The following is a 12,628-nucleotide window of genomic DNA, read 5'->3' as shown; positions in this document are numbered from 1 at the left end:
TTGTCATTTTGTCACCTGTACTTTTTTTTTTTTACAGTAATTGTACATATCAGGATTGGGCAAAGGCGATGCTTGAACTGAATGCCGTGGTTTCCAACCTGTGTGTATTGTATTTTATTCACCTCAGGACAACAGACTATGATGGAACCTTTATTGCGTTGTAGTTTAGGTTTCATAAATCACAAAGAGCATTTTCCATGATCCTCGTTTGCGGATCTGCTGTTTATGCAATTAGAGAGAAGTCCAAACTACTTTTAGAAAGAGATTCTACAAACACCTGTGTATAACCTCAGTCAGTTTGTAAATTTTCTGTAAAATTGAGAAAGAAAAAATAGTGAATCTACAAAGAAAGTGTGACTTATTTGTGGAAAAACTGTTGCTAAAGCACTACCCTTTTTGTCCAAAAGAAATGGTCTTTGCAGAGTAAGCACACCAAAAATAATTACATTAACCTATCGTTAAGATCACAATTAGATTTTTTATAATTGCTTGTTAAAGGGCTATGTAGATCTAGCAACATCTCCTACTTATTTTGTTCCTTAGGAAAGGCTCAGGGACAGCTACAGCCGACACATTGGACCCACTCCATTATAAGTTACACCCAGCTCCAGCCACTACAACCAAAATTGCTCATAGCAATACATAACTGTATAATTTGTGGAGTTTCCTTTGAAAAGGTACAGTGAAAAGAAACTGGCCTGTTGTGGAAAAGTCGTGAGGACGGCAGTGATGGAAGTCTCCCGGACCATTGGCTTCAACCTGAAGACCCTGAAGAAACTGTTAATGATGTATTTTCCTTCATCTCTTTATGGTTTTTACATGTTGCACTGTAGAGTTACACTGTAGTTATATTCTATGGGCATCTCAGTGACAGTGGGGATATCAATCACAAACAAGGCCGTGTTGTTCACCTTTTAATGTGTTTACTTCAGGTATGGACAATACAAAAATAACAATGTGTTATTTCAGTTGTGTATATTTACAAAACAAGTAAAACAACCTTTGAGTCTGATGTTATTACTTCTGTATAAATTCAGTGTAAAGCAAATCATGTGAATTGTAGATCGGTCTATACTGTTTATGATCAGTTATATTATCAGTTATATTAGTTCTGGTGTTTATGTCACTGATTAACTAACTTCAAAACACCTGGTCTTCCAGGTCACTTCAATTCAAAACCTGCTAAATTTCATGCTCTCCAGAAACGAGGTTGCCTCTACTGGTTATTGGTTTCATATAAAAATGTAAGCAATTAGACAAGGAGATTTCCTATTGTGACCTTAATCAATAAAGGGATGAGTGAAAACCCGGGAGAACTGTGTGACCTCTGTGGAATGAGTTTGACACTTGTTATTTTGTGTGCAACAATCCTGGCTTTTACAAACCAAATGAATGACTATGGTGAGAAGGTTTCCAGGGTATCTACTTGAATCGTTGCTAGGTATGTCCACACAGAACAGGCAGGACACCCAATGGTGCAGCTACAGAACTATAGAAAACAAAGAACCAAGAATCTCATTGGTTTATGTTACAATGTCACATCTGAATCACCTTCCCCATCAGATGTAATATTAACTTGGGTGCTGGTTTGTGTTGCAAAGTACGCCCCTTTCATTAGAACCATACGACCGATTAAGGGCACGTCTTCCACAGCCAACTGGCTGCTAAAAACAGGTGAAGCTATGTTGCCTGGACTTGATCAGGACTCAGCCCTGCATTCCTAAGTGTCTGCTCACTCTGTCTCGTGGGCATGGATACTGAGGCTGGGAGACACTGCCTGTATTGACCTCAGATCTCCAACCAGTCAACATCACTGTCTGAACGGAGCCTAACTGCTCACCCTTGTAACAAAGAAAATATTGTCACATCCTATTTTTTGTAGTATATTGTGCTAGGGGCATGTTATAATCACAGCACACATATGCAGCCAGAGAAACACTTCATGATGTAAGAGGGCTTTGGACAATTGTTTCTATTTGCAAGGGGTAAGTCTTTTGTATCAACACCTAACATATTTGAACTAAGAAGTTAATCACGCAGCTGACCAAATTATGCAAGGGTTTAATTTTGTGTTCAACAGATAAGCTAAACCATGCACGCTCCCCAACTTGAGACAAAAACCCATTTGACCACCTTAGTATGAAGATAAAATCAACAGCATACAACTCACAAATATGAGCCATGATTCGTAAATACACAGCATGCAATCCACACATGTAAACTGTGTTCCATAAATACACAGCATACAGTCCAACCATGTCAACTACATGTCAACTACAAATACACAGCAGTGAATCCATATTCACAGCATAAAACTCACAAATGCTTATTTGGAAACGTAAAAAAACGCAATTAGCATTTGTATATATGCAACCAGATTTGTCAGTCAACACCTCCGTGTAAGAATTGTCTAATGTGCTTTTGTGGATCAAGATGTGGGTGTGGATCAAGATGTGGGTGTGGATCAAGATGTGGATGTGGATCAATTGACATTTGTTACGCTCTGAGTCCGAGTCACGTCACAGGTCAACGATCCACAATGTGAGTGTGACCACTAGTTGACATCTCGTAATTTTATTTTTCATGCACTTGAAAAGCACTTTACAAATGCAATACATTATTATGATTATTATTAATGTAGTTGTCACGTCCCGGCACGGCAGGACATTTGGTCTTGTTGTTTAGTTTTTGTTTTGTCATGTTTTAGTTCTTTTATTAAACGTCCTCCGTTCTCCCTGTGCTTGTGTCCTGCCTCCATAATCCTGACAGCAGTAGAATATCTTGGTGACTTCCAGCCAATCACCTAAGCACACAGTGATGATGTCCTCTACTTTTTGGTTTCAACAAAGATGCAACCTACTGTGTCACTTGATGTACCTAGCTAGCTACGTTTTATAATGATGAACTTTTTCCCTTGTCAGTCAGATAAATTATCAAATTGAATGCATTGATTTGAGTGTCCAAACATAACAGACAGTTTTGCATATTTCAAAAATATTTTAGAATTGGTCTTGGCCATTGTTCAATGCTGACAGCTAGCTAGCTACAGACAGCACAGTACTGTAGTTGCGAGTACTACTGTCAACTAACATTCGCTAATCAACTGTGGTTGTTCATCTCCAATTATTGTACAAATCCTATTTTAGAAATATGAGTCAGGTAGTGTTTGTTTGTGGAAAGTGACTAACATTTCAGATTTTTTTACGTTTCCAACTACGCATTTGTGAATTTAATGCTGTGTATATACGAATCATGGTTTACAATCATGAATTCAATGCTGTGTATTTCCAGATCACGGTTTATATGTCTGGATTGTATGCTGTGCATTTACAGATCACAGTATACATGTGTGAGTTGCATGTTGTGAATACAAACATTTTGGCAGCATTTTATCTCCATACCTTTGCGCTAAATAAATCATCAAATATTACAATACTGTATATGTTACTCAATACTGTATATGTTGCTACAAGTGATAGTGGCACTCAAAATACATCCTTATAATTGTCAACATGTTGTAGTAGTACAACATTTACAGTCCACGTTTGCATTTAAATCATTTGGCTGAATCTCTAATCCAACACGACTTACAGGAGTGAATGCTATATTTCTAATACTTCGGTTTACTCGCCACCAATTGAAATGTTGTATTGCAAGCACCATGCTCAACCAACTGAGGATAACCTGATTCCAGCTGCACCATTCCTACTCTACCTAAACACTTCAATGGAGAAGGAGAACTAGGGTTGACATTTTTGGCAAATTTTCCCAGAATTCGCAGTAATCAAAAAATTTAAGAATCCGATTCGATACACAAGCAGGTTTCTGGTGAATAGGCAATTACCATGTTACACACCCACATATCATGGCCCTGTCTGCCTCCACTGGTGTAGGCTGTGGGGGATGTTGTTGCTGATGTCACCTTTTCCCTAGGGCTTGGAGGAAAGGCATTATTTGGGACAAGGTTGGAAGGGTACTCGGAGCAGCGAACAGAAAGAGGATGAGAGGAGTTTGGGAATTATCTACTCAAAAGGTGCAATTCCACTGTAATTGGAGTGGGCTGTAGATCAGTGCGTGCTTCATACACAAACATATAAACACCTGCGAGCGCTCAAACACACACACAAACACATACACACTTGTGAGGCACATTCAAGGTTGAAAAGACATGCACCTACAAACACACACAAACACACAGAACACATGCACAGATGTGCACACAAATACCGGGGGATGTGTGGGATTAAGGACAAGGTTGGCTTTGCCAATAGCACAGCTGGGACCACTTAACAGACAGGGCATGCAATGTTCCCTCTCAAATATGTTGGCACTGAGCACCTTTCAGGTCTTCTGAGTGAAAACCTAAAACACTAAAGCTATACCTACCTTAAAAGACAGTTTAAGACAGCAGCTAGCAGTCCTATTGTAGTTATCTGAGCTTTTTTAAATGTAGACATATAAGATAGCTTTACAAAATAAATGGAGCAAATTCCATTTTCTCTATGAAATATTGACTACATTGTTTTATACTTCTGTAGGAAGCAACTTCCACATTGATGACTAATACTTATAACCCATAACCTGCTAATTAGTAAAGACATATCAACCAAGTACTGCTGTGCGCTCTGGTCTGAGCTAATCTCATGGGAAGGAAAGACCACTGTCTACTGTTGATCTACATCAATATCTGGTTCTGCGTAAAACAAATCGCTGACAGAGTTAGATTGGTTTTGGTTTGTTGCTTTCAGTGGTGGCTGATATGTTGATTCACATTCATGGAAAAAGTTGATCTATTCTGTACAGTCCAAACTAATAAGACAAACTTGGTGAATGTGTAGGAGGTGTCTGACCACGCACGAATGCAGCTCCGATGGAACATTGATTGTGGGAGGAGAGGAGCACACGAAGTAATACAGAGCTGTCAGACTGACTTTTTTCTGTTCAGCTTCCCTGTCAAGATCTCCTGAATCCCCCAGTGTAAGATAATCTTGCATATAAAAGTAGGGAGCCTGCAAAATTCTGTGTTTTTCCAAGACATAAAGTTACCCAAAGAAGCTAAACATTAGAAAATCAACAGTGGAACCTCAACCATTTGAGTTAGAAATAGTCATTTATATATTTTGAAATGAAGAGCCTACGACTCAAGATTGTGTCTATGGTTTTCATTGGATACTTTCAGAGATGGAATGATGTTGGAATTGAGTTTATGATGCCCAGGTGTTGTTGTCACAAAAACAACTGTCAGGACCAAATGGCTGTGGCTACAAACTAATACTCATGAAGTAAGACTCAGTTCACTCTCAGGAACAAGTAATTGTCATTGTTTTTGCTGTACCGTGCACACAAGCTTCATAATTAATCTGATGTTAAGCTAAGTAACATCTATTTAACAATGGCGAATATTCATACAGAGGACCTATCATGCCATAAGTTCTGCAAATTTGGTTTCAAAGTTGTCTTGTATACCTCAGACCTTGGAAATCAACAAACTTCGTAATGGTTTAATTTTTGACCATCTGTTCAGCCATGTGTGTGTATTTATGCACTGTAGCAGTAAAGACCTATTTCACAGTAAACACGAATAAAAGCGTGTATACGTGAAAAAATTGCTTAGTATTTTATCTAATTAATATATTTTTATAATTTTAGTAGACCTTAGGCATTATTCATAATGTGATGGTCTAATGATTACTTGTGCTAGATAGGGTTAAGCAAAATGAGAAATAGAGAGAAATATTTCAATACAGCGGGGGTGAAGAGGAGAGGGACTGATGAACAAATGAAGACTTACTGAGAAGGAAAGTGAAGAGAGAAGGGGAGAGAGAAAAAGCAAGACAGATTGAGACAGGGCACCTGAGAGAGAGGAGGAGCAAGAGAGAGCACCTACCAGGTGATTTTCCAGAGATAAAGATGTGGTATAAAGGAGTGGAAACATTTGAAAAAGCATACTCCAGGATGAGGTCACTAATATTCCATTTAAGAAGCTCTTGCCCACTTTCAACCTCACTCACTCACTCAAGACACACACACAAGACAAGACAAGAGCACTACACGGACAACCTGTTTTCCATATAATCATCATGTTCCAGTGTAACGATGGATGCCAACAGTCCGTAGAAAAGCATACCCGCCATCCTGTATTCTGACATGTTTTAACTCGACATGTTTGGGTTAAAACACTGTCCACCAAAGAAAGGCTGGACCGTCTGACTGTGTCGGATCCCGTTCATGCCCTTCTCTTACTGGTGTCAGAATGTTACTATACAGTTCTGTAGTTTGAGTAGAGACAGGGGGAGAGCAGGGAGCTAGTTTGGTATTACAACGCAGACAAACGCAGTGACAAAGTGCTTTAGCTTCAATTATGTCAAAGGGTTTTCTTCCACCCACCACTATGGCGTCGGGGGAGCAGCAAGCTGCCTCAGCCCCAGATGAAGCACTCTATCTGGGCCCTCTTGGGAGACCTCTCCCCCATGAGCTGTGACAGTTCCGGAGGAATTGCCCTGGGAGGAATATAATAGAGGGATGCTAAAGAGGGAATCTGACAGATCATAAAAAAACATCAGACACATACACACTACCGAAAGCTACTGTTGGAGACAGACACGCATATACAGAACTACACACACACAGCCTCAGAACAGTGTGATGAATGTGTTATGGAAATAAACACAACAACGTACTCTCACTCCAGCTAGACCACACAGCTACAAACCTCGACCACACACAGTAAGGCCCGGTCACAAACACACTCAAACAGCCACAAACTCTGGCAGCTTAGAAATCCACTGGGTTATGATAATAAACACAATGCAACTTTGTAAAGTTGGATCTTCTTCAAATCCAGACATGAAAGTGCAAGGGTGTTCAGAGACGTCAAGTGAACATTGAGGTCAAACAGAACTCAGAGAATCGGCATGAGAGTCAGACTGAACACTTATGGAAGTCAGGAAGGTCACACAAGGCACTCCGATGTAGAAGGGAAGGAAGTAGGCATGCCAGGATGCATTCAAATTCTTGTAAGCACGCTGTTTATGACTCTTTATGATTTATGATTTTGCTGTGGGGTGAAATGGACTTACCTTTGTATGATGTCGCCGGGTCACATGACCAGAGGGACAGTAGAACCAGGAAGGAGCAGATATTCCTCATGGCTCACTCCTCTGATTACACACACACTTTAACTTCTACCTGGTAGGGAGGGAGGGAGGGAGGGAGGGAGGGAGGGAGGGAGGGAGGGAGGGAGGGAGGGAGGGAGGGAGGGAGGGAGGGAGGGAGGGAGGGAGGGAGGGAGGGAGGGAGGGAGGGGAAAATAGAGGGACAGATGATTGATGAAGGAGAGGAATGGGGTGGGGAAAGAAGGGGGAGAGACAGAGTAAATATCATGAAACACTGTAATTGAACGGCGACATACTAAATTGCATAACCAACCACTACACATCCATGATAGCACCAAGACCAGACCCAGAAGACACGCACAACAACAAAACCACACCACATCTTGGGAGTTTTTCACTGTTCTAACAGTAGCCTCAATGCTCAGTGTTACTGGTTATGTTCAACCCCAGTCAAACCTTTGGGATCAGTGTCAGTCAGTCATATTGATTATGTAGGGGAGTTTTACCACAGCAACCATCAGTAACTGCCTGCATTGTTTTTGGTTATTTTATAAAAATAAACACACACACACACACAGACCTCAAACTACATACCATAATTATGTTTATAGGTTCAGCAAACCCCTGAAGCAATGGTCACTAACCCCTGACATGAAAAAGGTGGTAGCTAAGACAATGAAATCAGTCCCGCTTTTGTTTTTCTACACACCTATGGATGACAAATTACCCCCACACCCATGGGCCACAGTATGGCAGTGGTTTAAATTCTCCTGTCTATACAAGTTGCCCTTATCTTGTTTGTTTTCCTTTAATACAAGCAGGTAAGTCAACTAAGGAACAATTGTCATTTACAATGACCTGGGCAAAGGCATACAAATTGCGAAGAGGACAGGTCAAAACATTGCGCCTCATACATAATTCAAACGTATCTTTGAGGAAGCCCTAGTTTTCCTCAGACAGCAGCACTCTGCATGGGGAACACGCTTCACCAGGGTCCTCTGGGCTCATTGCGGATCTGGTCTCAGTCCTCCAAGTAAGCAGTGAAAGAACATATGTTCTGTGTAATCCTCTGTGTTTAGGACCTAGCATCAATTAAGGAGTTTAGCAAATGTTATTATCCAGAACTTCTCAGACTCAAGACAGTGTGTTCAAATCTCCAGTTAGCAAACGGCCAAAACCTCTTAAAGACATCTAAATCCCAAGTTTACCTAAGGTTACATTAGGCTACAGTCCTAAAAGAGAGGAAAAAAACATTTTCTATGTTGTCCAGTTCATTCAAGGGTGAACAACCTGAGTAATGTCAAAGCACACTTGTGCTTGTGTGGACAGGGAACTGTGTCTTCAACACAGCTTGGTGCAGAAGGCTTCATAATGACAGACAGCATGCTTCAGGCACTTTCTTTGTTGTTACGCTAGCTTGCTATATCAGTAAATTAAATGGCTTTTTAAGATTTATCCGAGGTCAACAAAATAGTATGACAGCTTAGTTTCCACTGGCTGCGTGTGTTGTGTACTCTGTTGTGATGAATAACGACCCGTGACCAGCTGACAAAATACTTTAGTGATATAGTGCAAAAAAAGTCAGGTCCCATGCAAACTTCGTTTTCCAGACCTCCCAAAAATAAGCTAAAGAACTTCCAGCAATTTGCTCTTCAAAAATGACAGTTGACTTCTTTACTTATTATAGGATGTGGATGGAACAGAAGCACTCTTTTTCAAACACAGCCCCAAACTCCATTCATAACACAAGCATTCAAATCCATGAATTAAGGCTTGATTGATTCCATTAATAAACTCACATTAATTGTTGGCACATTATCTGCTGACAGTAAATATGTCTTTGGCATTAACAACAAGAGACGGTCATAGATAGCCATATACATTTTCTCCCATTTTCTTCTCTCTTTGTAGTTCTTCCTCTGTTTCCCCACGCAGTGAGTATGTTCTAACAGTGGGATCCAGCAGATAAAGCAGCATTGCTCCATTGTAGCCTGTTCTCTGACTTTGTACCTGCCTGGAGGTCAGAGGAGACAGGCTCCATGGTGGGGGCAACACACGACAACAGAAGAGAAGCGCTCAGAGACAGACAGACAGAGGGATAGATAAACAGACAGAGGGATAGACAGACAGACATCAAAATCAGAATCCGGTACTAGATGAGTGAACCTGATCAACTGGACACTGTGGGAATATTTTGTTGTAATACAGTAGCATCAATAAAAGCATTGAACAATGTTGTTTTACCCTATACTTGCTCAGTCAGGATGTGTGGTTTTTGGTGCTTTGCTCTGAAATACAAATGTAAACCGTCCAGTACTAAGAAAACCCACTTGGACTCAGTACCTTTGTCAAATAGGCCACACATGCATATATTCCAGACTGTTGCAGCAAGACTCATAAAAAAACCAGGGACAAGTCGTTACTAGAGCTTTGCTGTGGAGCGTTCGGGAAGAAAAGTGGTCATGAGAGTTCATGAAGCCAAATCAGAATAAACATTTTCTTACAGTTAACATTAGCTGGATGAAACAACTGTCGGAACAGTGAATGCCTTGTACATGCAACAAGTATTATTTCAAACTGCACTTTGAAGTGGGACTGGAAACTATTATTTTTAGAACTTGTTTCTTGTGACTCTCTGAAAATAATCTTTATATGGGAAGTGAATATTTCTTGCTCATCGTTAGCATAACTAAAGTACACACACTTCTGGGTGCCTGATATTATCCTCATGATACATTCCAGCTTTAGCAGTAGTACTCTAATTTGACCTTACTTTAGTGCCAGGAGCTTTTGCGTGTCACTAGACCTGACCCCAGTGATTGAGGAAAGCATTGAGTGTTGGTCCAGTATTCAACTAGGCTTAAGGACCCTGGACCTAACAATGCCTGATTAAGTACCTGAACCTGACTCAAGGCCTAAGTATCTAAACCGGAATCTAGGTCTGACTAAGGACCAAGTCTTGACTACAGGCCTGATGTTTTTGTGATCAGGCGCATAGAATAAATGTGACCCTGTTCACAAGACCTACTGTACACTAACAAACAGTCCGTGTGGCCTTTAACCACAGGCAGCCCGCATTTTTAACAGGCCCACTCATATCTTCCACTTGTATTCGTTTATATAGGCTATTTAACATTCTGTTTTGTAACGCATCCAGCTGGGAGCTCTGGGCTCTTTGGCTCAGCTAAAGAAACTGATAGCCACATACAATCTAAGCCTACTTCTACTTAAACGTCTACTTCTAAACCTGTAGAATTGGCAGTTTTTTTTATATTCAACTCGTGGTAAAAAGAGTCTAAAGGTTGGCTGGTATCACATTTGGAAAAAAAATTCCATGGCAGGGCCTAACCTCAGGCGAAAGCATAAAGGAGAGGTGGTCAAAAAACAGTGGTCAGAGGATGTTAAATGTTAACTCCTGACTACGCACTTTTTTTACTTCACTTCACTTACAAAGTGAGTAAATTCTGGCAAACCTTATTATTAGGCGTATAACTACTGCTCCGAGGAAGTGGAAAGAACATGAACATCATTAATATCAATTTTGACGTGTTGTTCAGTGCTGTGGAAAACGGCCTACACTCGTAGGGGATTGAATGGTACAGGCGTACTACTGTAGTCAGCCAATCACGGCCCAACATCTAAGTGGGCTTTTGAAAAAATAAATACACGTCTCCGGATGCAGAGATGTTTCATCTCCCATGAGAACAGAGAGGTACTGTAGCACCACGTGCAGCTGGACTCAATGAGAAAGCCAGCTGTGATAGAGCAGAGAAGCCAACGTCACATGAACTTTGTATCTATTTATTTATTTATTTATTTGTATCCAAAGCAGATTTAGTCCGGTGCAAATGCAAAATTGTCCTTTTGGCGCTGAAATGTGTTGGTTTTGTTTAAAACAAAATGTTACGTGACGTCGGAGCTGCGGTCTGCATACAGTAGTTTCAGTGACCCATGAACGGGCAGTTTCACACTCTTCCACTTTATAACCTACATTATAACTGAGTCAGGTAAGCATTCCCCACAGCACGGACAAAATATAGTACTGCCGATCAGGCAACGTCTACACCTAATACTTTTGGAAAAGTTCCAAAGGTTCTAATATTCCCACTGGGATTATCACTTCAGCGACTGTGTGTATTGGCAGTCAGAAACCCTTTGTTAGAGTTACAAAGTTGGTGTATAAAGTGTAAGGGGGGCAGTTTGGGTTGATTTCTAAACACTTTGAATCTTATATGGGTATCATTTGCAGAATACTACATGCTATTAGCTACAGCCCTATTTGTAAACTTGTTAACTATCAAAAACCCCACATGCATCAGCAGAAAACAGATTTAAGTATTGAGCCAATAGCATCAGAAATACATACACAGTACGTCTCTCATCAAATAGCAAAACTACTGCTTAGGTGATATGGGAAGAAAACTCTTTCTTCAATGCAATTCTTCAACAATTGAAGAGAAGTTTTTATACATACCTGAAGCTATTGATAGATCCCTTCAGTTATGACCACATGAATCCAGTGGCCAGTAGGCCTAAATCCGTGCTTAGGTGGGTTAAATCCTTCTGCTGCTGCCCTGCTGTAGTAATCCACTCAGTTTTTCCTCTCAGACTTTTCTGCCGAAGCTTTACAGAGGAAAAGAAAAGGTTACTGCCAGAGTGATCATGTCCCACTTCTTTCCCCTCCCCACTTTCTGCTGGCCGATGTTCAAAAACTTTTATTCTCTACTTTTCTCTTTCTTTCTTTGTTCTTTCTCTCTCTGTGTTTCTCTGTCTACTCTCTCTTTCCCTCTCTATCTGGCGGCTGTCTATCCCTCCCTCCCTCTCTTTATTTTCTCTCTCTTTCCCCCTCTCTCCTGTCTTCACTTTCTTTAGGACATCCCACCAGTTTGAACGTGTGGTGACATCACCTTGTCCAGTGTTGGAAAATGAGCTGCAGGCTGCAAGCTTCACCCCCCAGCTCCCCCCATCCCAGCTATTCTCATCCAACTTTTCAGTCTCTTTCTTTCTCTTTCTTTCTAGTTTCTTTACTGAGAGAACAGCTCACAATCTGAAGCAATGTATTTAGGTAAAGCAACCATAACTTTCTTCTTTCTTTTATTTGATTGCATTTTATTAAATTGCATGATGAATCCTGCTTCAACATTTCCTGGGTTTATCGTGTGTAATCGTATAAGGTCAGTATAGAATCTAACATCAAAGGCATATTCATTGTTAAGAGTAAAACACGCACATGAATACTTGTAATTTGTTGTTCTTTTGGCATCCTTGTTTTAGTAGGAGTTTGTCCCAAGATGTGCAGTCCACTATTGTAATAATATTGCTATTGGAGCTATTTGATCTGAAGCAGCTTCCCAATGCTTGCTATCTTGGCTAAAGAGCTTTGCAAGATTCTGTGTTTGTGTACATACACTGAGACTAAGAGAAGCATACTCTTGTGAGAAAATAAACAGTCAAACCAACACAAATGCAAAGGCACACGCAAACACACGAAATCTACCAGATGTCCCACAGAC

At 40.6% G+C, this 12,628-nt stretch overlaps 1 protein-coding gene across 4 annotated transcripts in view; it reads right to left on the bottom strand.

Annotated features, from left to right (window-relative positions):
* Positions 1–11,896, bottom strand: part of col16a1 (collagen, type XVI, alpha 1) — an 84,049-nt gene extending 72,153 nt beyond the window's left edge. For 3 of the 4 annotated variants that reach the window (XM_013135548.4, XM_013135550.4, XM_013135549.4), the window contains exons 1-2: positions 11,590–11,896; positions 7,080–7,188 (exon numbers count right to left, since the gene is read on the bottom strand). In XM_013135548.4, the coding sequence (XP_012991002.1) occupies positions 7,080–7,149 (70 nt within the window). In that variant the 5' untranslated portion in view covers positions 7,150–7,188; positions 11,590–11,896. The remainder of the gene's footprint in view (positions 1–7,079; positions 7,189–11,589) is intronic. The other variant, XM_020050208.3, reaches the window with a different exon arrangement.
* Between the last annotated feature and the right edge of the window lie 732 nt (positions 11,897–12,628).

Source organism: Esox lucius, chromosome 10 (assembly GCF_011004845.1).
Source record: "Esox lucius isolate fEsoLuc1 chromosome 10, fEsoLuc1.pri, whole genome shotgun sequence".
In the NCBI taxonomy this organism is placed as follows: domain Eukaryota; kingdom Metazoa; phylum Chordata; class Actinopteri; order Esociformes; family Esocidae; genus Esox; species Esox lucius.
This window is presented reverse-complemented; position numbering and strand designations above follow the sequence as displayed.